This window comes from Hemitrygon akajei, chromosome 11 (genome assembly GCF_048418815.1).
Source record: "Hemitrygon akajei chromosome 11, sHemAka1.3, whole genome shotgun sequence".
In the NCBI taxonomy this organism is placed as follows: domain Eukaryota; kingdom Metazoa; phylum Chordata; class Chondrichthyes; order Myliobatiformes; family Dasyatidae; genus Hemitrygon; species Hemitrygon akajei.
In genome coordinates, this window is record NC_133134.1 from 5,993,611 (window position 1) to 6,021,551 (window position 27,941).

Below are 27,941 nucleotides of genomic sequence, written 5' to 3' on the forward strand. Positions count from 1 at the left end.
TACAATCCTCTGCAGCTTTTTCCAATGCTGTGCATACCAGATGGTGATGCAACAGTTAGAATGCTCTCCATAGTACATCTGTAGAAATTTACGAGAGCCTTTGGTGGCATATCAAGTCATTTCAGACTCCTAGTGGAATATAGCCACTGTTGTGCCTTCTTTATAATTGTATCAATCTGTTGAGCCCAGGATAGATACTTGGAGATGTTAACACCCAGGAACTTGAAACTGCTCACCTTTATCACTTCTGATCCCTTAATGAGGACGGTGTGTGTTCCCTGGGTGCTTTGTTCTAGAATTCCACAATCAATTCCTTGTTCTTACTGACATTGAGTACAAGGTTGTTGCTGCGACACCATTCAACTAGCTGATGTTTTTCACTCCTGTATGCCTCCTCGTCACCGTTTGAAATTCTGCCAACATTGTGTCATTGCAAATTTATAGATGGTGTTTGATCTGTGCCTAGCCACACAGTCATGGGTGTAGGGAGAGTAGACCAATGAGCCAGTGTTTATTGTCAGCGAGGTGGAAGTGTTACTTCTGATGTACACAAACTATGGTCTCCCAGTGAGGAAGTCAAAGATCTATTTGCAGAGGGAGGCATAGAGGCTCAGGTTTTGGAGTTTGTCGATTTGTAGGAATGGTTGTGTTGAATGCTGAGCTGTAGTCAAAAAAACAGCAGCCTGACCTAAGTATTGCTATTGTCCAGATAATCCAAGACCAAGTGGAGAGCCAGTGAGATTGCATCCACTGTAGACTATTGTGATAGAAAATTGCAGTGGGTCCAGGTCCTTGCTTAGGCAGGAGTTGATCTTAGCCACGACTAACCTGTCTACCTGTGACACCACTTTCTTCTGCAGTGTTGTGGAACTGTGGCAATAATTTAGGCCAACATCTAGTACAGCACTGAGGGAATATTTTGTGTCTAGTAGTGAAGTCTTGTAGATTCAGATTTCAGAATTATTTATTTATCACATGTACATGAAAACATACAGCTAAATGCATCATTTGTGTTAGCTACCAGGATGTGCTGGTGCGAGCCCATGAGTGTCACTACGCATTCCAGTGCCAGCATAGCACGTTTAGCAAAACAAGCCCCTTTCCCTCCCTGTCACTCACACACGCACACAGGCCTCTCAGCCTCCCTTCCTTGGCTGTGGACTCACAGACATTGGCCTTCCAACCTCTGGACAAGTTGAGGATCTCATAGAAGGCATGTAAAACCAAAATCTCTCCTGGCTTCTCCTTAGACATACAGTAGAAGACTGCAAGCTGACAAAGTCCTGGTCTTCTGACCAATAATTATCCCTCAGCAGGTTATAATCGCAACCCGTGTTTTCTGCACTACAGCAGTAACTACAGAGGCAAAGCGCTGTATCGTTTGCACAGCTTGTTGGCATTGGAATAGGTTTCTCAATATCAACATGTTCTGAGGTACAATGGTAAGTTTGTCTTGCTGTTCATGCAGATCACGTCGAGGTGGTACAAGGGAAAACAGTAATAAAGTGTTGCAGTGCAGATAGATAAGGTGCAAGAACATAACATGGTAGATTGAGGTCAGCAGTTCATCTTGTTCAAGGTACATCTGAGGTTGTGAATGTGCTTTAGAGTTGTAACTTTGAATAAGCTTGTGTTGTGTTGAATTAGAGTCAGCCACACCTATTACCTCTGCTGCCTTTTACTTTTACCTGTCCCATGTTGCAGTCAATTTCTTTGGACTATTTTCTCAGAAAACTCTTATTTTAAAATTTAAAATAAACTAACAATATCTTTCAAGCATTTCCCAGCAACCTTTCTGTGTCTGGCTTGTCTCAACTTCTGCTAATTCAACCACAAACTGCATACAGTTTCCAACTGAATCAACACATACAGAATGCTGGAGGAACTCAGCAGGTCAGGCAGCATCTATGGAAATGAATAAACAGTCAACTGAATTTTTCAGATCACATTTTCCAATTAAGGTCCACTCAAATTTTTCAAAGAATGCGCTTCAAATTTAATTTTTACTTTTTGAGATTGGCTATTTATTTCTTCACAGAAGATAAGCTGAGCAGAAGACACCAAGTTGCACTGAAAGTTGATTGGTTATCTTTTTTTTCAAAGTTGGAAAAAAATGTGGTTTTAAAGAATCTTAATTTGCCACTCAGCAGAGATGAGGAATATAAATCTATTGTCACTAAAAGTGTGGTCCCGAGTTCAAATCCGGTTGGCTCCTTTGCACATTTTCATCCCGCGTTGGGTTGAACGTCAAGCTAGCAACTTGGCCTTGTAAAAAAAAGACAAAAATGCTAAATAAATGGCAAAGTTGTGCCCAATGTGCCACAACGTGCAGCAAGGAACAACAGAAATCCCAAAAGCTGTAGTATTCTCTTGTTGTCATTCAAGTGCTTACCTAATGACTTTGGAGGGAAATCCTATCCAAAAACAACATAGTGATCATTGTCAGCTGACCTAACGAACACTCTGAATCAACTCACTGGAAGGAGTGATCCAGAATAAATATTATTGTCTTGTCTGTTTTGACCATACCATGTATCCACAAATAAATCAATATTTCAGATGCAAAAATAAATTCTACAGATGATAAAATCCTAACTGCAAGATTTGGTGAACTGGGCACTGTATGTTGGCAGTAGTTATCTTAAAGATCTATGTCAAAGATCGTGGCGTTTATATTTAAAGATAAAGATACAGTGAAATGCATCAAGGATGTGCTGGGGCAGCCTGCAATGTCACCATGCTTCCACGCCAATGTAGCATGCTTACAATTTACTGATTGTAACCCTAACACAAACGAGAAAATCCACAGATGCTGGAAATCCAAGCAACGGACACACAATGCCGGAGGAACTCAGCAGGCCAGGCAGCATCTACGGAAAAGAGTACAATTGACGTTTCGGGCTGAGACCCTTCAGCAGGACTAGAGGAAAAGAAAGATGAGTCAGATTTGAAGGTGGGGGGGGGGGGAACAGGTGAAACTGGGAGGGGGGAGGGATGAATAAAGAGCTGGGGGTTGGTGAAAAGAGATACAGGGCTGAAGAAGGGGGAAATCTAATAGGAGAAGACAGAAGGCCATGGAAGAAAGATAAAAAGGAAGGAGCACTAGAGGGAGGCAGTGGCCAGGCAAGGAGATAAGGTGAGGGGGGGGGGGAGGGAATGGGGAATAGAGAAGGGGGAAGGCATTACTGGAAGTTCTGGAAATCGGTGTTTATGCCATCAGGTTGGAGGCTACCCAGATGAACTATAAAATGTTGCTCCTCCAACCTGAGTGTGGCCTTGTGGTAGAGGAGGCCATGGACATATGGGAATAGGAAATGGAATCAAAATGGGAAATGGAATCAAAAGCTGAGAGATCTTGCTTTTTCTGGTGGACCGAGTGTTGGTTCTCAGCAAAGTGGTCTACCAATCTATGTTGGGTCTCACTGATATACAAGAAGCCACACTGGGAGCACCAGATACAATAAATGATCCCAACAGACTCAGAAGTGAAGTGTCACCTCACCTGGAAGGACTGTTTGGGACCTGAATGATAGTGAGGGAGGAGGTATAGGGCAGGTGTAGCACTTGTTCTGCTTGTAAGGATAAGTGTCAGGAGGAAGATTGGTGGGTAGGGATGACTGGACACGGGAGTTGCATAGGGAGCGATCTCTGCAGAACTCAGAAAATAACCCTAATTTGGGAGGAAATTGGAGCACCTGAGGAAACCCACATGGTCATGGGGAAAATGAACAGACTCCTTACAGACAGTGGTGGGAGTTGAACCTTGATTTTATAGCAGGCACTGTAACAAAGCAATAGCACTAATGATCTGGCAAACACGAGGAAATCTGCAGATGCTGGAAATTTAAGCGACACACACAAAATGCTGGTGGAACGCAGCAGGCCAGGCGGCATCTATAGGAAGCAGTACAGTTGATGTTCCGGGCCGAGACCCTTTGTCAGGACTAACTGATCAGTTAGTTTGGTCAATGCTGCTTGTGCACTCAAGCATGTGAAAGCAAATATTGCATCTGATGCAAGTGCTTGAACATTGCATGAAAGCAAGGTTGCAGAAGCTTGTTGATTGCCCTCAGTGAACCAGGCTTTTGAAGGGCAAAGTGCTGTTGAAATTCTTCGGCCCTGCATTGTAAAGGAGTTGAAATGGGCATTAACAGATTTGACTTGTCAAGTGAATGAATGTATTATGAAGTAATTACCCTTCATCCATCAGTCTCCTGAACCAGTGTGCATAACTTAACTCGTCTCAATCCCGAACTGATTCGACAATCTCTTTGAAGGACTGTACAACTCGTACTCAATATTGTTTATTTATTTGCACTGTTTGCTGCCTTTTGCACATTGATTGTCAGTCTTTGTAGTTCTTCATTGTTTCTATTATATTTCTTTGTTTTACTGCGAATGCCTACTAGAAAGTAAGTTTCAGCATAGTACCTAGTGACATATCTGTACTTTGAAAAGTTTTCTATGAACTTTGATCTGAGTGAAAGGTGAATAGTACGATAGGGAATGGGCTTATTTTCATTGCTACTTAATATCTAAGCAATGATGAGAAATGCAGTATACCCACTCCCAAGTGTGCTCATGGAGATGATGTTGGAAAATTCATTCTTCATTTCGGAAAGATGCAGGTGCCCAGAGGGAAGATAAGGTATTATTGTTCTAGTTTACGTTGGACCACATTACGGCACACAGGTTGAGTAGGAGCAGGATTGAGAATTAAAGTGGCCTGAAACAAGAAGCTCGAAGATCCACCTCTGCAAAACTGGTTTTCCATTGTCCACCGTAAGGTAATTTCTGAACCTCAGTGGGTTGAAATAGCATGTACTTGTTAATCTTCTCAAATTGCACTGAGGCCAGATCTTGAGCACTGATTAAAGTTCTCGCATGAGTTAGTGTTCATATTCTGGACTTGAAATCAGATGTTTTTTCTCCCTGCATTGTAAATATTTGGTTATGGATATTTGTGGATGTTCACCCCACTTCCAGCATTGAATTGCGATTGGACTTTGACCCCTGGTTGTGATATGGACCTCTGACTGGTTTATAACTACAAAAAGCTCAGCCACCTATGCAGAATACATTTAGTAAATAAAATTCAGTGTTGGCACCAGCACTTTGAAAGGAAATGAGCTGTTCCTTCTGTTGTGCAGGAAGCTTGGAAGCATGCATTTGAAAAAGCCAAGCACATGCCTGATCCTTGGGCAGAATTCCACCTGGAAGAAATTGAGACAGAGACAGCAACTCGTTACAGGTCTGTTCCTCTTGCTTTCATTCTATTGCTTTAATCAGCGCCACGGTAATGTAGCGGTTACCAAGGTGCTATTATCACTTGGGGCATTCTGGAGTTTCGAGTTCAATTCCGGCGGCATTCTGTAAGGAATTTCTGTATATCCTCCCCGTGGAATGTGTGTGTTTTTCTTGGGTGTTCTGGTTTCCTCCCACAGTCTAAATAAATACTGGATAGGTTAATTGGCATTGTAAATTGTCCTGTGATTAGATTATGGTTAATCACGGCTTTGGGTTTGCTGGGGCGGTGTGGCTTAAAGAGCCTATTCCTCGCTTATGGCTAAATAAATAAATATTTTCTTAAGGTTTTTAAAAGTTATGTGGCATGTTAAGGTGATATTCTGTTAAACAGTGATTCAACGCACAATAAACATGATTTGAGGTGGTAGAGTTGGAATGTGCCGAAACTGAAGACATCAGAAAATTTGCCAGCATTTGTTCCAGAGCTACTTTTAGGTCACAGATTTTAAAATACAAATTAATTTCTCAACAGTTACACTGAAATAAAGCAACAACAGTGTTGACACCTTTCCTTGTACACAGGGCAAAGTCTTACTCCTTCCTTGCACCTTTTGATGTTGAGGTTTAATATAACATTACAGCACAGTATAGGCCCCTCAGCCCATGTTGTGTCAACTCGAGCTGTCTATCCAGACAGAAAATCATCACTGAGGTCATAGCCATGCAGCACTTCTGAATTACCTGAATCAAAACAATCCAATGCATCACACACCCTGGTATCTGTCTCCGTAGTCCTGCAATATTTTGCCTTGTAGAGTGAATTGGAATTAAAGGAAGGTTTAAGAGGCATTTCTACAGGAATTAGAATAGAGAGGAAATGGAGGGGTATAGACCATGTGCAGGCAGATGGAATTAATTAAAATTGGAATCAGTCAGCACAGACACTGTGGGCTGAAGGGCCTGTTCCAGTGCTGGCTGTATTGTATTATGCTAACAACTGGCTCTGCACTTCCCTTCTTTTTACCCAGCTTATTGTGTAAAATACTTATCATCCCATGGCATTCTTGCTAATTATTTGAATTATGTGTTCTGTGATTACTGCCTGTCATGCTTGTGCAAACAGTTTCTTAGCCTATCAGACAGGGGAAGTATCTCATCTTCTGTAGTTTTCACATGTCAGAAATCCTCAGTCCCTGCACAAGGCTTTGATATCTTTCAAAGACGAGAGACAGTTTCCTATAATTATTGCAGTCAGTGTAAAGCTTTACAGTGCCAGTGTTCATGGTTCAATTTCCACAATTCTCTGTAACAGGTTTGGATATTCTCTCTGTGAGTAACACCCGAGTTTCCTCCAGGTGCTCTGGTTTCCTCCTACATTCCAAAGGGTTAGGTTTAGTGAGTTCTGGGCATGCCCTGTTGGTGCTGGAGGCATGGCGGCACTTGTGGGCTGCCCCCAGCACGTTCTCAGACTGTTGGTCGTTGGCGCAAATGGTGCATTTCACTATGCTTTAATGTACATGTGACAAATAAAGCTAATCTTTAAATTGTTAAAGGTCTCTTTAAAGATCTTTAAAAATCTTGAAGATTTAAAAATTTCTTTTGGTATTAGCATATCTTTGCTGCCTACAACCATATTTGGATCTCTGTGCTGGGCGTGAGAGGGCAACCTTTAAATAGCAAGATTGCTACCAGGTATCGCCATTGCTGGCTGACTCTGGCAAAACCCTGAGAAGCTTTTAGAATTGATTTTAAATTTCATTTTTACAGCTGTCAGTGTTCTGGGACTGAAGTACATCATAGAATCGCTTTCTTTTTATAACCTTGCTCAAGCTCTCAGGTCTTCTTCTGCTGGTCTCTTAAATCTAAGCAATCTCTATCAGAATTGTCAGCTCTGCTTTTTTGAACTCCATTCCTAAACTCTGGAATTTAATAGCTAAAACTATAAGCGATGTACTTAGGTGACACTTTTAAACGCCTGCTCAAAACCTCAAAACCTTGCTTTTAACTAACATCTTATTGCCTTTACTTTTCATGTTTTTATTTTTTTATCTTCATGTTTCCACTTTATTTGGTTATAAAGCACTTTGAACAAAAGTGTATGAGAAGTTCCTCTATAAACAAGTTGTTATTACTACATTCTTGATTTATGACTGAGCTTGGTAATTTGCCAGCTTAATCAAGCTTGTGCCACCACAGCATATGGTTAAACCCACTGGGAGCTGAACAATCAAGTTTGTTCCTACCCTGAAATTGAAAACATTTAGCGATTACTTGTCCATTTTTTTTGCTGCCAACACATTGTCTCAAAGCAGAGCTAATGAGATCCACTGCAGATTTTATTCCCCTTCTCTAAAGCCAAAAATAGAATAGTTTCTGCTGGAAATAGAAATTCCAGCAAGCCTGGTGGTAAACTGGTTTAAAATTTTCTTGTGGGAAAATTTATAGCCTGTCGATGTGGTCATCAAGTAGCTGTCACTGATAGTTCTTCATTATTCCCAGTCAGCTCCATGGAGTGGCACACCCATGTTGTTGGGAACGAGAAGTAACATTCTGACTGCAAAATCAGCAGCAGGCTGCAGTAGAGATGTCCACCAACTCGGGCTGGATTAAAGCATAGAGCGTAGACGAATACAACACATTACAGGTCCTTCAGCCCACAATGTTGTGCTAAACTTTTAACTGACCCTAAGGGTAATCATATCCTTCCCTCCTACATAGTCCTCCAATTTTCTATCCATGCGCCTTTCTAAGAGTTTCTTAAATGTCTTTAATATATCTGCCTCTACCATCATCCTAGCAGAGTGTTACAGGTACCCACCACTCCCTGTTTGGGGAAAAATACCTCTGATGTCCCCCCTATACTTTACTCTAGTCACCTTAAAATTATGCCCCCGGTACTGTATTAGCCAATTCTGCCCTGGGAAAATGTCTCTATCCATCAACTCAATCAACATCTCTTAACAATTCGTATATCTCTTATCAAGTTACCTCTCATCCTCCTTTCATCCAAAGAGAAAAGCCTTAGCTCACTCAATCTGTCCTTATAAGGCATAGTCTCTTATCCAGGCAGCATCCTGGTAAATCTGCTCTGCACCATCTCTAAAGCTTCTACATCCTCCCTATAACGAGGCGACTAGAACTGAACAAGATATTCCAAGTGTGGTCAAATCAGAGTTTTATAGAGCTACCACATTATCTTGCAGCTCTTGAGCTCAATTCCCCCAACTAAAGGAGGTCAACACACCATATACCACCTTAACCACCCTTTCAACTTCAAGGCTTCTATGGACGTGGACCCCAAGATCCCTTTGTTGCTCCACACTGTTAAGAATCATGCCAGTTATCCTGTACTCTTCCTTTAAATTTGACCTTCCAAAGTGAATCTCTTCATCTTAAACTTCTCCTGTCCAGCTCTGCATGGATTGGATGAGAAGATTTGAGGTTTTTATTTAAAGAGAGAGTACAAAACAGGCCCTTCTGGCCCAGTGAGCTGAGCCACTCAGCAATCCACCTATTTACTCCTAGCACAATTTACAATGACCAATTACCCGACTAACCAATATGTATTTGGAATGTGGGAGGAAACTGGGGCACCCGGAGGAAACCCACACGTTCACGGGATGGTTGAACAAAGCCCTTACAGACGATACCAGAAAAAAATTCTGAATACTGACACCCCAAGCTGCAATAGCGTTGTGTTAACTGCTACGCTACTGTAGCACCCTTCTTGTTGCTGTAGGTTAATCGTGCTGCCGCTGTTACCATTCCAATTAAACCTTAGCTTGCAGAGAAATCTCAACAAAACTAGGGGTGGGTGGATGGGTAAAGAGAAATGGTTCATATTGCACATCATCCCCTCTTTTCCTGTCTCAACAGGTACAATGCTATTTCAGGAAAATGGGTTGAAGATGAAGTGCTCATGAAAATGGCAAAACAGGTAAGAGTATTGTTACCAAATCATGCTGATTTGGGCCCAGTATCTAAGAAAAAATGTGCTATTGGAGAGGTACCAGAGGAGGTTTACAAGAATTATCCCAGGAATGAAAGGATTAACATGAGAAGTGTTTGGTGATTGTGGGCCTTTACTCACTGGAGTTTAGAAGGAAGTGGGGGGATCTCATTGAAACCAAATGAATATTGAAAGCCCTGGATATGGACATGGAGAGGATATTTCCTATAGTGGGGACCAGAGGGCACAGCCTCAGAATATAAGAGTGTCCTCTTAAAACAGAAATGAAGAGGAATTTCTTTAGCCAGAGGGTGGTGAATCTGTGGAATTCATTTCTGCGGATGCTATGGAGGCCAAGCCATTGGGTATATTTAAAGTGGAGGTTGATTGGCTTTTGATTAGCCAGGGTGTCAAAGGTTATGGGGAGAAGACAGGAAAATGAGATTGAGGGGGATAATAAATCAGCCATGCTGGAATGGTGGAGCAGACACGATGGGCTGAATGGCCAACTTCTGCTTCTGTGTCTTATGGTCTTATGTATCCCTTTGTAATTATTACTTTAAAGGCTGCCTCCACCTCTTCTAGTCAGGTTTTCTCCATAAAGTGCGGAGTGTTATTACAGGTGATGCAGAACAACCTGGCTTGTAGCAGTTTGGACGTGAATGACAACTAGTGCTTGCAGGGGTGTGTACAGGCATGGAGCCAGCTTCCTCAACATTTTCATTAAGTTGCTGGTGCTGCTTGAGCTACTGAGTTCCTCCAATAGGATTGTTTGTTGTGTCATTAAATTCTCGCTCTGTATTACAACAACTCCTTCAGCATTTGGACTTGGACTTGCTGCCAATGGGTTTTGCTTTTGACCAAGCTGTTCTAGGTAGACATAGGAGCAAATTAGGCCATTCAGCCCATCAAGTCAGTTCTGCCACTCCATCATGGCTGATTTATTATCCCTCTCAACCCCATTCCCCTCCTTCTCCCTGTAACCTTTGACACTCTTACTAATCAAGAACCTATCGATCTCCTTTTTAAATATGCCCAATGAATTGCTCTCCATAGCCGTCTGTGGCAATGAATTCCACAGATTCACCACCTTCTGGCTAAAGAAATCCCTCCTCATCTCTGTTAATATGGTTAAATTTGGTATATGGGAAGATGGATGGTGAGGTTCATGCCCTTGATTTCTCCCTCCCCCCCCCCCCCCCCCACCCTCTTCCACTCATTGACTGTTATGGTTTCCATCTAAGCTCCAAGAGGAGGTACAGGAGCCTGAAGACACACATTTAGTGTTTTAGGAACAACTTCTTCCCTTCCACCATCAGATTTCTGAATGGATTATGAACACTTGAACACTCCCTCACTATATGTTTGCTCTTATTATGACAGTTATTTAATATATAGATACATATTTCAATTTATTTTTGTAATTTGTTGTTTATTTTATGTACTGCCCTGTACTACTGCTGCAAAATAATAGATTTCCTGAGAGATGTTAGTGATAATAAGCCTGATTGTGATTCGGAATTAGTTAGTGGCTTGTGATGTTGTCCTTGTACCTTTTCACCATCCCTTTGGTGGCATCAGTGTTGCTGAAAATTGAACGCTTGCTATAGTTTAGAAAGTTATTCCTGTTAATGATGATTAAATATAATGAATGCTCGTCAATAAATTGGGGTCTGCCACTCCAGTTTATTGTAAATTTAAGATGCTGGGGCCAATAAATCACACAAGCCGGGATTCGGGTGGGCGAGACATCGCAACCCCGCCGATTTGGCGGAAGCAAAGTCATATACACCCTAGAGGTAGGAAGCCTGAGAAAAGTCAGGCTTTTTTTTTTGTCACGGAATCGAAATGCTATTAGCGAGGGGCTAATGAGCCTCATTTCCAGAGATGCCAGTAAAAGGTGGTCTCATTCTGGGAGTGTCATTCTAGGATTAAATTGGTTGAAGATAATTTTATTTCAGTTCTTTAGTCTGGCTATTGGTTACCCTTGTTCACTATTAGAACAGCTGGAAAGAAGTCTGAAGTATTAGTTAATGAGGAACACTAAAAAGCATGCATACTGTTCACATAGATCAGATCGTTACAACTGCATTGAGGTAGAACAAGGTAAAACAATAACACAATAATGCAGAATAAAGTATAGTAGCTACAGAGAAAGTGCAGTGCAGGTAGACAATACGATGTAAGATCATAACTAGGTAGATTGTCATCTTATCGTACGAGGTCTGTTCAAGAGTCTGATAACATGGGCTAGAGGCTGTCCTTGAACCTGGTGGTCTGTGCTCTCAGGCTTTTGTATCTTGTGTTGGATGGGAAGGGGATGAAGAGGGAATGTCCAGGGTGGGGGGGGGGGGGGGGGGTCACCATGGTGCTCACTTCACTTCACTGGTTTACCGAGCCTATGGAACGAATCTGCTCACTGATTGAGGGACTAAGCACAGACTAAGGCTGGTACAGCATATGCCAGACCTCCCTGGGGCCCTGTACAGAGTGCAGTTGTGCAGAGGAGCAGTGTGATGTGGATCTGACTTCCAAAAGCAAAGTGTGGGTTCACGAGAACTTCTCCCAAAAACAATTATGACATCTTTTTATATATCAAACCTGTTTATGAATTTAAAATTGAATACTTGGTCGTTCTCTTTCAGCCCTTTGGCCGTGGCGCCATGCGAGAATGCTACCGAACGTAAGTTCCACTCTTATTGTTTCTTGTCATGTAGAACTAGATTGGGAAACACCAGGGATGCTTGGGTGTCCTCCAAATTCCCCACCATAACTCATCACTCTTCCTCCTGGAGGCGCATTTAAATTGTGTATGAAATGTGATGGCAGAGAGAATTCAAATTTTTCCCCCCCCCAGAGGAATATTATTAATACAGAGGTAGGGTTGATCCAATCTTCAATCTTCTTCTCTCCATAATAGGATTTAATCAAAGATGAATTGCTCTGTAACACATACAGAATTCTGGAGGAACTCAGCAGGTCAGGCATTATCTGTGGAAATGAATGAACAGTCAACATTTCGTGCAGAGACCCTTCGTTAGGATTTTTTTTAAAATTAAGTGCAGATGAGAAATGCTGATCAAGTCAACTAATTCCCAAAGAGAACTCTGACAGGCCAATCAGATGGTTCACTGCTGCTCAGCGATAGAACATAAAAAAATCATATATACAATTAAGAAACATTAAAAAATAGCAGAAATACTGGAGTCATGATGATCATGATGAAGTCTGCTGGAGAGAGACATTTATACACATCCTGTCCTCCATAATTCAGAGAGATTGAAGGATAAGGTTACAGGGTGACAAAATGTGACAGGAGCACTTGGAACTGAAAACTAATCCCTACCGGGAGAAAACAGCACCTGATCTTTCCGCACTGTTCTCCAGCAGTTTAAGGACTAAATCCAGCCGGAACATAACTCACAAGTGCTCTTGAAAGTCAGGAATTAACCCTACCTGCCAACAACCAAGCATTGCCATCCTGGTCCCCTTCATGATGGTTTTTGAAGAAGCATGTGACTTCCCTCCCAGAGATGATCAGGGTTTGTGCACTCGACTCTTGAAGGCTTGGACCCCATCGTCACAGATGTTTCCAACCACAGCATCTGGAAGGCTGTTCCAAATTCTGATAGCACAGTGAAGGAAGCTTCTATCCAGTGTGTAGATTCTCGCATCAGGCATAGAAACAGCATGAGCAGGCATAGATAAACTGGATCACGTGGTGCACCATCTCTCATAAGATGAAGGCAGCATGGCGCGAAGATCTGCAGGGCTGTGGCTGGTGTGCATTTTGTATAGTACAGTAGCTGCAGCAACCTGTCGTCTGGTGTAAGCTACTGATGGCTAGAATCTCATGAGCTGTGGCTTCATCTACACCTATAATCCTGAGAGCCTTTCTTTGAACGGCTTTGTGAGCATGGATAGTCTTGATGAAGAGTCTCGGCCTGAAATGTCGACTGTTTATTCATTTCCATAGATGCTACTTCACCTGCTGTGTTCCTTGAGCATCTAGTATGTGTTACTGTGGATTTCCAGAGTGCAGTGCAGGTAGATTGAAAGGTGCAAGGCCATAACAAGATGGATTGTGAGGTCAAGAGTCCATCTTATTGTGCCGGAGGTTTACTGAATAGCTTCTAACGGTGGGATAGAAGCTGTCTTTGAGCCCGGTAGTACATCCTTTTGGGCTTTTGTATTTTCTGATGGGAGGGGAAGTAGAGAGAAAGTCTGGGGTAGGTGGGGTTTTTGATAATGACTGCTTTACTGGGGCAGCAAACGTAATCAAAGGGGTCATAGTGTTGATATACTGCAGTGATTGGGGTTGTACCAATTAGTTCAAGAACTGAATGGTTGAAGAAGAGTAGCTGTTCCTGAACCTGGTGGTGTGGGACTTCAGACTCCTCTAGACCTCCTGCCTGGTGGTAACATGGCTTGGCCCAGACGTTGGGTATCTTAAATTATGGATGTTGCCTTCTTAAGGGAAGTGACTCGTGTTGCTCATCCCAGTGGTGGGAAGGGATGTGCCCCTGACATATTGGGCAGAGTCCACCACTCTCTGCAGCTTCTTGTGTCCCTGCACGTTCAAACTTGCATACCAGACCATGATGCAATCAGTCAGGGCACTTTCAACAGTAAGTGCAAAGGGCTGGAAATACACAACACAGTTACAGAGGAGAGTTGGTTAAGAATAAATTGTGCATACAATATCTGCTGATCTTTTAAAGTTTCTCTCCAAGTTTGATAGAATTACAATGGTACACTATCACAGGGGACATTGCCTGATCAAATGAGCTTTCCATTTGTCACCTTCTGCCCCATTTCCCACGCCCTATCACATTGCTATTTTAGTCTTGTTTGCAAATCTATTTTGGAATAATGTTTGTGTGGGATCTGGCATGAGCTTGAGTTGATGTGATGAGATGCTAGGATTAGGATGAGTCCCCAATGAGATCACTGGTTTCTAATTCTTCTTTCTGGATTCATTGATGTCTACAGTGCTTAACATGCCTAAAATGCTCAACACCCAGAGACCTGGGCTAAGTTAGATCACAGAACTGAATACTATGTTAGTGTATTTCTGTTGAGCAAACTCTGGGTAGGTTACTTCACTTGATGAACCTAATTTTGGGCCCCTTATCTAAAGAGTGTGTTGGCATTGGAGAAAGTCCAGAGGAGGTTCATGAAAGTGATTCTGGGGATGAGGCAGTTAATGTATGAGGAGCATTTGAATGTTCTGGGCCTGTACTCACTGGAGTTTAGAAGAATGAGGGGTATTTGATTGAAAAGTTCCAAATACTGAAAAACCTAGATAGAATGTGTGTGGAGAAGTTGTTTCCAATAGGGGAGAGTCTGGGACCAGACGGCACAACCTCATAATAGAAGGACGTCCCTTTAGAACAGAGATGAGGAGGAATTTCTTTAGCCTGATGGAGGTGAATCTGTGAAATTCATTGCCACAGACAGATGTGGAGGCCAAATAATTGGGTATATTTAAAGTGGAGGTTGATAGGTTCTTGATTAGTAAGGACATCAAAGGTTATGCGGAGAAGTCAGGAAAAAATGTGTTTGAGAGAAATCAGCCATGATGGAATGGCGGAGAAAACTAGATGGGCAAAATGGTCTAATTCTGCTCCTGTGTCTTATTATCTCATGATCTAATCCATCAATCAGTTTGTACTGTGGCTGATACTGATCTTGGGTCCATCTACCCAGAGCTTTCCCAGCAGAAATCAGAGGTCCATCAACCAGTACTCATCTGAGGATCAGAGGTGGAGAGGGTCAGTAAGTTTAAATTCCTGGATGTCACTGTCTCAGAGGACCTGTCCTGGACCCATTGTATGAAAGTAATTGCAAAGAAAGCAGGACAGTGCCCCTACTTCATTAAGAGTCTGAGGAGATGTCATTACAAACCTTGACTAACTTCTATAGTTGTGTGGTGGAAAGTGTGATGATTGGGCTGCATTACGGCCTGGTACAGAAAGACCAAAGCCTTTGAGTGGAAAATCCTACAAAAGATGATGGATTTGGCGTAGTATACTATGGGTAAAGCCCTCCCAACTATTGAGCACATCTACATGAAACTCTGTCGTAGAAAAGCAGTATCCACCATCAGAGATCCTCACCGCTCAGGCCATGCTTTTTCCTTGCTGCTGCCATCAGGTAGAAGGTACAAAAGCTTCAGGACTCATACCACCAGGTTCAAGACCAGTTACTACCCCGCAACCATCAGGCTCTTGAACAGAAGAGGATGATTACACTCATCTATTCTGATGTTCCCACAAACAATGATCTCTCTTTGAGGACTCTTTATCTTATCTCATGCTCTCATTATCTTCTATGCTCTTGCTCTTTCACTGACCCTGTTTACAGTTACTGTTTGAGAGATCTGCTGAGTATGCCCCCAGGAAAAGGTCTCGGGGTTGTATGTGGTGACATGTATATATTCTGATAATAAATTTTACTTTGAACTTTGAAGTCGGTTGACGTGGTCATTCTGTTCTGTGGTCTAAAAGCCCAGCTGTCTTGGTGTTGAGAGGATTATGTAAGTTCATACACTTAATGAATCCATGAGGACTTGGAAGCCTGTAATCTCAATGGGGTGAGAGGCTCTGCAGACATTAGGCAGGACATCTTCCCAGCTGGTGTGTTTGTCAGCTCTGTACATTCACAGCCAGGGATAGTTCGGTGTTACTAAAAATCTGCAGAAACCCTTAGTGTACTGTACTCCAGAACACTCAGACAGGAGACTTCGTGTTCAATACCCCTACTGCCATTTTTCTACAGGAAATGCTGTTACACTTTTTTCCTATTCAACCCATGCTTCTCAATGGTTTTGTTTATATAGATTGCACATAAATCTTTTCTTGACAGCTCAGCCTAGGAAGTAGGGGGAAAGTTTAATGGTAGGTGTGTGGAACGTACAGCTAGGGGTGGTGGTATAGGCGGACACTTAGATAGGCACAAGGACGATAGAAAAATGGAGGGCAAGTAGGAGGGAAGCATTAGATTGATCTCAGAGTAGGTTAAAAAGTCGCAATAGGCTCTGTACTGTGCTGTAGTGTTCTCTGTTCTCTGAATCTTTATATGTGACCCTGAGAGAGTGCTTCTGCATCTTTGCAACAGGACAGAGATTGGGCTTCTGTTTGCGCCACTTGGCACAGATACTGGAGTGAGATTTTCATTGGTGAGATTGTACTCAGCAAGGAGTCGGGTATTTTGGAAGGGGTGGACCTGGGAATGTGCTTGTAGAGAGGGAAAAGGGTTGCTAGGAAAGGGGAATGTGTTGACAGGGGGCAGGGGGTGGGGAGGGGTTTGATTTGGGTGGTGGGGGTGAGTGAAGTGCAGAAACTACCCCAGAGAACTGGGATGTTTGGGGTAATTGTGGGCTAAGATCTATTCATCTCAGGAGCTTGGTGGCTCGATAGGGACTTTTTCTTTGCAGCATGGTTGTGAAAAGTTGTTTTACTTCTGGTCAGTTAATTTTGATTTCTGTTGTGCTCAACAGGAAGAAACTTTCAAACTTCACACGTCACCAGCAGTGGAAGTCTGCCTCCAATTATGTTGCAAAGCGTTACATAGACTCTGTGGATCGAGATGTGTACTTCGAGGACGTGCGACTCCAAATGGAGGCAAAGCTGTGGGGCGAGGAGTACAGCAGACACAAGCCTCCCAAACAGGTGGAGTGGTCAGTAGGACTGTAAACGTGAAGCACAGGAACAGCAGGGATTACTCTTATTTGTCAAGCCTAATCCATTGCTCAGTTTGTATAGTGGCTGATCTAGATCTTGGCTCCATCTAACCCAAGCTCACTCAATAGAAATCCAAATGAGAAAATCTGTAAATGCCGGAAATCCAAGAAACACACACAGAGTGCTGGAGGAACTCAGCAGGCCAGGCAGCATCTATGGAAAAGAGTACTGTCGATGTTTTGGGCTGAGACCCTTCATTGGGACTGAAGAGAAAAAGATGATCAGAATTAGAAGGTGGGGAGGGGAGGAAGAAACACAAGGTGATGGGTGAAACTGGGAGTGGGGGTGAGGGGTGAAGTAAAGAGCCGGGAAGTTGTGTGAAAGAGATACAGGGCTGGAGAAGGGGGAATCTGATGGGAGAGGACAGAAGGCCATGGAAGAAAGAGAAGGAGGAGCAGCACCAGAAGGAGGTGACGGGCAGGTGAGGAGATAAGGTGAGAGAAGGAAAAGGGGGTGGGGTGGGAACATTACCGGAAGTTCGAGAAATTGATGTTCCTGCCATCAGGTTGGAGACGGAATATTAAGTGTTGCTCCTCCAACCTGAGTGGCCTCATCGCGATAGTAGAGGAGGCCATGGATTGACATGTCAGAATGGGAATGAGTGGAATTAAAATAGAAACCTACTTCACTTTATTTGTGACAAGTACATTGAAACATCGAATCAGTGAGCGGTGTCATTAGCATCAATGACCAAGTATGAGGATGTGCGGGGAGCAAGTGTCGCCATGCGTCTGGTACCAACAGAGCATGCCCACAACTTGCTCACCAACCCTAAACTGTACATCTTTGGAAACTGGAGCATTTGGAGGAAACCAATGCGGTCAGTGGGAGTACATACAAACTCTTCACTGACGGGCAGGAATTGAACCTGGGTTGCTGACCACTACGCTTTCGTGCCACTCTTAAGGAATTCAAATATTTGGAGATGGGTTATGTTAATGTGCTGCCCCCACAGTTTTTATGATCTAACTGCCCCATTTCTCTTAAGTGTTGAGAGGTTCAGGCAAGTTAGCACATTGTAGACATTAATAAAACCATAAAGAAGAATTATAAACCTGTAATCTCATTGGGAACTTCAAATGAAATCACAAGCTGTAATTACAGTCAACAGTAATGATCTTGAATGTCTGGTTTATTCAGCTCTGCATCTCTTCCTGAGCTGACAGCTGTTGTTGGACTGCACGGTAATGGCCATTGCAGGATTACCAGCTCGTGTGTCACTAAATTTAACTGGGAATCATTGACATAGCAGCAGAATTAGACCATTCAGCCCATCAAGGCTGCTCTGCCATCATGGCTGATTTATTATCCCTCTCAACGCCATTCCCCTGCCTTCTTCCCATGACATTTGACACCATTACTATCAGTCACACCTGTAAATATACCCAGTGACTTGGCCTCCACAGCTGTTTGTGGCAATGAATTCCACAGATTCACCACCCTCTGGCTGAAGAGATTTCTCCTCATTTAAAAAGTAAAAAGGAAGTGGAATTGCAGCCTGTGAAGGGAGGGAGTGAACAAGAGACCAGCCCGGCATTTGCTTGGAGGACATCTGAGCAGAGCACAGATGGTGAGAGTTGACAGAAAAAGACAAGGTCTGACCAGCAGATAGCTGCAGGAATCCTGAGAAGCAGAGTGTGTCTTTATAGGGTAAGGTGTCTGATGTCAATGGTACAGCGGCAAGTAGGGATAGTGGCGAGAAAGGGCTATGATGTTTGCCTATTCAAAAGTATTATAAAAGTTATGGCCTCAACTTGTTCAAAAAAGACATTGTCCATTTGTGTCCTTGATGTTAGGTGGACATCATGCAAATGTGTATTTTGGAGATGAAGAACAGACCTGGGAAACCTCTATACCATCTAGAACATTACATCGAGGGCAAATACATCAAATACAACTCCAACTCGGGTTTTGTGAGGGACGAGAACTTTCGTCTCACACCGCAGGTGAGCACTCCTACCGTATTCACAGGGCATTTGGACAGCGGAATGGGCCCAATGCTGGCTAATTGGGCCAGATCAGACAAGTTGGGCCGAAGGTCAAGATGGTTTAATGTCATTTCCAGTACACAAGCATAAAGGAGAACAAAATAATTGTTACTCCAGATCCGATGCAGCACAAAAGACACAATACGATAAAGAACACAATAACTAAAAGAAAACCACAATAAATATAAATACATAAGCTGGTTTATATACATAGATCAATTGTATGTCCCTGAAGTAACGCTAGGCTCAGGAATAAGGTGACTGACAGGAAATGATGAAGTAGTGGTGGTTGGGGGTGTGGAAGGGTGGGTTAGTGGGTGGAGGTGTTGATCAGTCTTACTGCTTGGGGAAAGTAACTGTTTTTGAGTCTGGTGATCCTGGTTGGATGTTACATAGCCTCCTCCCTGATGGGAATGGGACAAACAGTCAAAGAGCAGGGTGTGTGGGATTTTTCAAGGGATAGGTTACAGTTCCAGTGCTGATAAATAGGATCAATATTTGTGGTTACTTGACAGTGTGATGGGTCACTTAGTGTCCAAAAGTGAGTTACCACAGGATTCCCAGCTTCTGGCCTTCCCCATTTAACTTCCATTGTGTGCCTGAGAATGGCATTGTGTATTGTGTTTTCACTGGTGCATTCATCCTGTGATATCAATGGCCAAGTAGTACTGTAGTATTTTGACAATCATGTAAGTTTTGAACCATGCACTGAAATCAAGCTTATTGTTTCTCTCTGTCCCTCTTCATTTCTCTCTTTATATGCCTCCCCACCGTTTCTCTTCCTTCTATTCACAATTCAAAGTAAATTTATTATCAAAGTATGTATATGTCATATACAAACCTGAGATGCATTTTCTTGCAGGGAATCACAGTAGAGCAAAGAAATTCAATATAATCAATAAAAAAACTACACACAAATACTGACAAATGATCAATGTGCAAAAGGCAGACTATGTAAGTATAAATGACAGTGATAAATAATTCTCTTTCTTTGTCACTGACTTCAGGCATTTAGTCATTTCACCTTTGAACGCTCAGCGCACCAGCTGATAGTGGTGGATATCCAAGGAGTGGGTGACCTGTACACAGACCCTCAGATCCACACATCCAGTGGCACAGACTTTGGAGATGGCAACTTGGGTAATGTCTTGTATGTTAGAACCTAAACATAACCTGTGACTGATCTAATCATTTGTGAATCTTGGCTTTGGAAAGATTTGTAGAATTTCTTAAATGTGAGGTTATAGGATTAAACAAAACAATAGAAGTTAATGATCTAGAAACCCCCTGCAGATGACACAGGATACATAGGAGCACACTTAGGCCATTCAGCCCATCAACTCTGCTCCACCATTACAGACATCCCACCTCTCCTAGAAGTTCCGGGAGTCTCCCGCATATTGATAGCGGCTCCCTGACACCCGCGAATTATACACAATATCCTGGAAATCGATTTTTTTTTGAGAGCGAGAGAGACAGAGAGATCAAGTGACAGATGTAGCAAGAGAGTGACAGAGAGAGCATCCTGATTGGTCTCTCTTTGTGCTAGGTAGACCTATCAGCTTTCTCTGTGGGCGGGCTTTACAGTCGACCTCTCTCTCTCTTTCATTGTCCATCAGTTCAGTTTAGTGTCCTGCAGCACCATGGCAGAGTGTTCCAAAAAAAGAAAATATAAAACGTACTTCACCCCAGACTACACTAAAGTGTACCCCTGCCTAATAGGGGTCAAAAATAATGACACTGTTGCTCACTGCACTGTTTGCAACAGTGACTTTTCTATTGCCCGTGGTGGGTTAAATGACTGTAAAAGACACGTTAAGGTGAGTTTAACAGGTGTCGTTCGTTCATTAGCAAACCTAAATTCTAAATGTGATGTCGAAAGGGCATTCAGCATAGTGCATCACATTAAGACAGAATTCAGAAGTCAGCAGTCTCACAAAACACTTGTGAATCTGATGTCTTGTAAAATGAACATATTCATTGACACAGACTGCTATGAGGTTGAGACTTCTGGCAAAATGCTCAAATCTGCCAAGCAAGCCAAATCACAGTACAAGGAAAGTTTGCAAAAGAAATAGAAAAGCTATTTGCATTAGCATTGAGACTGCTAACAAGTAACTAAGTAAATATGTGTGTGTATGTATATGTGTGTGTGTGTGTGTGTGTGTGTGTAAATAGTTTAAATATTAGCTATTAGCATTGAGACTGCCAACAAATAACTAAGTAAATGTGTGTATATGTGTGTGTATATATATATGTTGTGTAAATAGTTTAAATATGTGATCAAATAAATTGTTGTGTTCCTTCATAATCAAATGTCCTGTATTCATACACCCTTGGAGGTCAACCGGGGGGAGGGGGGAAATACGGGGTTGTGGGGGGCAGTGGTGGTGGTGCTAACTCCCTGAAATGAGTTTTTGCAGGGTGGGATGTCTGCCTTTCAATGATGGCTGATTCATTTTCCCTCTCAACCCCATTCTCCTTCCTTCTCTACATAACCTTTGACTTCCTGACTAATCAAGTACCTATCAATCTCTGCTTTACATGTACTCATTGACTTAGCTGTCTGTGAATTCCACAGATTCACCTCCCTCTCAACTCCTCCTTAACTCTATTCTAAAGCACCATCCTCTTTTTCTGAGGCCGCGCTAGGATGGGCTTAATCCTGCCGAGAGCTCGGATTTCTGCTGGGCTCCTGGTAGGAGAACTGAGTCCATCCTGAGGCTCCGCACCTCAAGAAGGATGCTAAGTCCTTTCAGAGGAGATTTATCAGATTAATTCCCAAGAAGTGATGGAGAATATGGGGCCACTTCTTGCAGGATGCATGGGAGTTCTGCCGGAGGTCAGTGTTTGGTTATTATGGACACCTACAGCTCCATCAAACATCAGTGAGTATGACCGTGCTCCGCCACCATATCCCACCAGCCTCGAGGCTGTTCCATCGCTGGGCAGACTGTCGAATTGGAGTGTGGGTTAGACCATGTGTCTGCCCTGGAGAGCTGTGCTGTGCACTGCCGGACCAAACCGTGGCTTGCACCAACTTTCCAATTTCCACCGTAGGTGTGCGAGGGATGGCGTTGTTCTTTCACTCTCATGCCTGCAACAGCATTTGCAAGACAATGGGGCTTACTCCGTTCGATCTGTCGCAGAAGGAAATGGCAGCATTGGAGCACGCACAGAATTTACTGGTTAGTGCCTTGTGTTATGGCTGTAGTGTATTGCACCACCCCCATCTGATGCCTGGACTCTCGGGTTAGATTGCTCTTTCAGATGTGACACAGGCCCTCTTACACGATTGCACTTGGATGACAGTTACACCCCAAAGATAGGCACTTCCATCAGTCAGAGCAATGAGTCGATTGACTGCTTTCTCCACATTGGCCTTTGGTCCATGACTGGCAAAGCCCTCCCCACTAAGTGCATTTACAAGCAGCACATCCACAAGAAAGTAGCATCCATCATCAAAGACCCCACCATCCAGGCCGTGCTCTCTTCTCACTACCACCATCAAGCAGAAGGTAAAGAAGCCTTAGGTGCCACACCATCAGGTTCAGGAACAGTTACTACTCTATAACCATCAGCATGGATATCTTCACTCACCCCAAATCTGAAACAATTGCCCAGTCTACAGACTCACTTTCAAGAACTTGATGATTCATGTTCACAGTATTGTTATTTTTGATTTGCACAATTTGGCTTCTTTTGCACATTGGTTGTCAGCCTTTGTTGATGTATAATTTTTCATAAATTCTATTGTATTTCTTGTAAATGTCTTCAAGAAGTGAATCTCAAGATAGTACATAGTGATATATTGATAATAAAATAATTTGACTTTGGGTTCTGAGATTAATCTTGATGTCCCTACCAAAGTACTGTAGAGATGGGAGAATATCCCTACTCTGACAATTAAGGATCACCCGGAATGTCTTGTGGAGTTGCCAGACAGTGATTTTATCCACTAAAAATGAACTTGACCCTTATTAGTGATATTAGGGGGCATGATTTTAAGGTAGCTAGAGGAAGGTATGGGAGGGGGGAAGGGATGTCTGAGGTAGGTTTATTTACACAGAGAGTGGTGGGTGTGTGGAATGCCTGGCCTGGAGTGGTGGTAGAGGCAGATACATTAAGAGTTTCTTAAATGTCACTAATGTTTCTACCTTTACCACCATAATTGGCAGCGAGTTCCACAAACTCACTAGTGTGTGTGTTCTCTGAGATCCCCGCATACAATCCTATCATAAGCTTCTTGAATAGATAGGGCATTATTCCCTGGAGCATGGGGAAGGGGGGAGATTTGATAGAGGTATACAAAATTGAGGGGTATAGATAGGGTAAATGCAAGCAGGCTTTTTCCAGTGTGGTTGAGTAGGCTAGAACTAGATGTCATGGGTTAAGGTTGAAAGGTAAAATATTTAAGGGGAATTCTGAGGGGTAACTTTTTCACTCAGAGGGTGGTGAGAGTGTGGAACAAGCTGCCAGTGGAAGAGGTGGATGTGGGTTTGATTGCAACATTTTAAGAGATTTTGGATAAGTACATGGACGGAGGGATATGGAGGGCTGTGGTCCAGGTACCACACAGATGACGGGTAGGTAACAGTTTGGGATGGACTAGATGGGCCAAAGGTCCCTTCCCTGTGCTGTAGTGCTTTGTGACTGTAAACAGTTGAGCAGCAGTGAGTGTATACTTTATTGCTTGGTGCAAGATGAGCAGAAACTCCGGCAGCACCCTGATTATCTGCCTTCTGTATTTTCCCCTCTACTGTATGTTTGGTTCAGAAAACAGCAAAGACTGTCCTTCGAGGCAGTGAGGAAGTGTGCGGCAGTAACAGGGTAAGGACGCTCTCTGGCTCCAGGCCTCCTATCCTCCATCGCCTCTCTGAGAACTCTGGAGATGAAAACGTGAGCGACAGCCTGTTCGACTCCCTCCCCTGCTCACCCTCGTCCTATTTGAGTCCGAAGGAAGACATGCTGGGCAAATCTCCGATGGGTAATCCAGCCTCCTCACGTATATTTGATTAGCTGGCTGAGTGTGGGCAGTCTTTGCCCCAGGGTTATAGTTTGCTCAGGAGTGCAATCTGTCGAGCTGTGTAATTGAAGACATTGGGGTTGGGATACAGATCAGCCCATTCTAATTATAAATGCAAGAACTTCTGTAGATGCTGGAAATCCAGAGCAGTACAAAATGCTGGAGGAACTCGGCAGGTCTGATGAAGGGTCTTGCCCTGAATCATGAATTGTTTACATCCCTCCATAGATACTGCCTGACTTGCTGAGTTCCTCTAGCTTTGTGTGTGTGTTGCTGCTGATCTAATTAAATAGTATATGCTCAAAGGGCTGAAGATAGAACATTACTGTGGTGGGTGGATGGAATGCCCTGCCAGAGGAGATGGTAGAGGCAGATACATTAGGGACATTTAAGGCACTAGACACATGGCTGATGGCGAAATGAAGGGTTATGTGGGAGGGAAGAGTTAGATTGATCTTGGAGTGGGTTAAAGGGTTAGCAAAACATTGTAGGCTGAAGGGCTTATACTGTGCTGTAATGTTCTATCTTGTATGTGGCAGGAAACCAGAGCACCTGTGGGGGAACATGCAAACTCCACACAGTCAGCACTGGAGGTTGGAATGGAGCCCAGGTCACTGGAGTGCTGTGGCTGTAACATTATCTGCTGTGCCACCCGTACACCCCAGGCAGAGCCCGTTGATGTACAGTATTAGAAATGGTCCTTTAATTTTCCAATCATCAGTCAATGGATCCCATTGTAAAATTGGAATAGGACTCTTTAAATGAATAGTTTCAAAATGCAATTATGTATGCAAAGATAGTTAAATTCTCTTTTTGCCCTCTGTTCCCCTCCCTTGATTCTCTGATTTGAGATTTCTGCTGCCTATATATAGTTATTGCAGAAGGTGACCATTGTAGGGTCATGCAGCACAGAAACAGGTCCTTCTGCTCACTGTGTCTTTGCTGGCCCTTTTGCCCAACCACACTATTAATGTTTGCTATGGGAGCACCTTCTGTGTGTTGCTTACTCTAAAATTCCTGTCTAAATTCCTCTTGTATTTAGTTCCACACAATGTTTCTGAGTGTAAGCTTGTTCGGGGGCAAACCTTTATTGCTCTTCATGGTGAGGTTAGGCACCTCTAGTAATCTGTACTTTTTCTTCTTGTTTCTGTTAGGTTGGACGGTGTTTAATGAGGTTGATAATCTGAACAGTGAACACAATGGCTCATTGGGTGAGCGACGGGTAAGAACCCCCTGCTTTAATTGCAACCCTTGTAATACATATGGTTCTGTATTAAATAGTCCTTAACTTGTGGAACTGTTTTTCATTCTATAAGCCGTGGTGGTATTTGTACAATACACACTTTCATGCCTTTGGTCTGTTTCTTAGATCAGAAATGGTAGTAAAACTGTTAGGGTGGCGTGGTGGAGTTATGTCTCTACCAAAGGAGGTGTAAGACACTCCTTCCTTCCTCTAGTCTGCAGGTCACCCTTGGACAAGGTGTAGCACCTGCTTCGCCCCCTGATCAGGGTCACATGAAACCATGGGAGCAGGTGGTGGATGGTCGTATGAGCAGCCGGTGCATGTCACAAGTGCTGGTTATGCAACCACTGACACCAGGCTGACAATCTCTGAAGAATATTGACGACGGCTGGGGTCACCCATCTTGTAAAGACACTGCCCAGTAGGCGGCAATGGCAAACCGCTTCTGTAGAAAAAATTGCCAAAAACAATCATGGTCAAGGAAAGATTATGATCACCCATGTCAGACAATACAGCACGTGGTGATGATAACAAGTAGAACTGGTAATAGAATCAGAACCAGGTTTATTGTCACTGATATTAATTGTAAAAATTTATTTTGTAGCAGCAGTAGTAGAGTGCAGGCATGACAAATTACTATTAGTTACTATAAAAAGACAGAATGACTACTTCATTAGGTACCTCCTTCTGCTGCTGTAGCTCATCCACTTTTAGTGTTGAGGAAACAGGTAGGCTGCGGAAGGACTTGGGCAGATTAGGAGAATGGGCAAGAGAGTGGCAAATGAAATACAATGTTGGAAAATGCATGGTCATGCACTTTGGTAGCAGGAATAAATGTGCATATTTTTCTAAATGGGGAGAAAATCCAAAAATCTGAGATGCAAAGGGACTTGGAAGTCCTTCTGCAGAACACCGTAAAGGTTAACTTACAGGTAGAGTCGGTGGAATGGAAGGCAAATGCAATGTTAGCATTCATTTCAAGAGGTCTAGAATACAAGAGCAGGGATGTGATGTTGAGGCTTTATAAGGCACTGGTGAGGCCTCACCTTGAATATTGTGAATGGTTCTGGGCTCCTCGCCTAAGAAAAGATGTGCTGGCATTGGAGAGGGTTCAGAGGAGTTTCACAAGTATGGTTCCAGGAATGAAAGGGTTATCATACAAGGAACGTTTGATAGCTCTGGGTCTGTACTCGCTGGAATTTAGAAGGAATGGGGGAGGGGATCTCATTGAAACCTTTCAAATGTTGAAAGGCCTAGACAGAGTAGATATGGAAAGGATGTTTCCCATGGTGGCGGAGTCTAGGACAAGAGGGCACAGCCTCAGGAAAGGGTGTCCATTTAAAACAGAGATGTGGAGAAGTTTCTTTAGCCAAAGGGTAGTGAATTTGTGGAACTTATTACCAGAGGCAGCTGTGGAGGCCAGGTTGTTGGGTGTGTTTAAGGCAGAGCTTGATGGGTTCTTGATTGGACATGGCATCAAAGCTTATGGAGAGAAGGCTGGGGAGTGGGTCTGAGGAGGGAAGAAAGATCAGCCATAATTGAATGGCGGAGCAGACTCGATGGGCCAGATGTCCTAATTCTGCTCCTGTGTCTTACGGTCTGTGGTTTTGTGTTAATAAAGGTCGGGGACCCAGGTCTAGAGACTGTTGTGCATGAAAATCCCAGGAGATCAGCAGTTTATTACATGACTAATGTAATAAACAAATATAATACATCTCCCATTGACCCATTTGATTGGCTATCAGAAATATTGTTTTATCCATCCCTCCTGCAGCTTGGTCTTTGTTTTAACTTCTTCCCCATTTCCCAGAAAGATTAACTCTTCTTCTGGCACAGCCTCACCTGTTGAGTATTTCCAGTCATTTTGTTTCGGATTCCTGCTGTCTGCATGTTTTTGATTTTCGTGTAATGTCCTTCCCTACTGCATGCCCATCCTGCAGGTTGAGAGCAGTAACTGAGCTTGCTTTGTCTAATGGTCTTTTACTTTACCTTTTTCCTGCCAGATGTCTGAATCGGGAGGGGACAGTGGATGTCCCAGTGAGCGGAGGAGTGAACTGGATGGGGAGCTGGCAGACCGGGTAATGAACAACATTTCCCTGTAATGGAGAGATAATGAGAGGGTTTGATGGGGTAGACAGGGAGAAGGTTTCTTCACTCATGGGGGAGGGAGGTGCTCCAGAACTAGAGGGGGATGGTTCTCATTGAAACCTATCGAATATTGAAACGTGTAGATAGAGTGGACGTGGAGAGGATGTTTGCTATAGTGGGGGTGTCTAGGACCAGAGGGCACAGCCTCAGAATAGAAGGATGCCCCTTTAGAACAGAGTTGAGGAATTTCTGTAGTCAGAGGGTGGTGAATCTGTGAGCTTTATTGCCATAGATGATTGTGGAGGTAAAGTAATTGGGTATATTTAAAGTTAAGGTTGATAGGTTTGTGATTAGTCAGGGCATCAAAGATTTCGGGGAGAAAACAGGAGAATGGAATTGAGAGGGATAATAAATCAGCCAGGATTGAATAACAGAGCAGAGTTAAAGGGCCAAAAGGCCTAATCCTGCTCCTGTGTCTTATGGTTTTGGTGCAGGCAGAGAGAGGAAGGAACGTGGAAGTTGATGATGTGGCCAGACAGGATAAACTGGTGTTGGAGAAAGGAATGAAAGGAGCTGCTGAAGGTTGTGCTGAAGTGGGGGCAGGAAGAGATATCAGCACAGAACAATCACCAGATGTCCACCACCTGCTTTGTCT

The 27,941-nt window shown here is 43.3% G+C and overlaps 1 protein-coding gene across 4 annotated transcripts in view; it reads left to right on the plus strand.

The window, feature by feature from the left end:
* eef2k (eukaryotic elongation factor 2 kinase) overlaps positions 1–27,941 on the plus strand; it is an 80,313-nt gene that overhangs the window by 23,282 nt on the left and 29,090 nt on the right. For all 4 annotated transcript variants that reach the window (XM_073060129.1, XM_073060131.1, XM_073060132.1 and 1 more), the window contains 10 exons: positions 5,151–5,251; positions 9,124–9,184; positions 11,842–11,879; positions 16,698–16,869; positions 18,738–18,887; positions 19,937–20,069; positions 21,990–22,117; positions 23,706–23,916; positions 25,110–25,177; positions 27,202–27,276. In XM_073060129.1, coding sequence (XP_072916230.1) covers positions 5,151–5,251; positions 9,124–9,184; positions 11,842–11,879; positions 16,698–16,869; positions 18,738–18,887; positions 19,937–20,069; positions 21,990–22,117; positions 23,706–23,916; positions 25,110–25,177; positions 27,202–27,276 — 1,137 coding nt within the window. The remainder of the gene's footprint in view (positions 1–5,150; positions 5,252–9,123; positions 9,185–11,841; positions 11,880–16,697; positions 16,870–18,737; positions 18,888–19,936; positions 20,070–21,989; positions 22,118–23,705; positions 23,917–25,109; positions 25,178–27,201; positions 27,277–27,941) is intronic.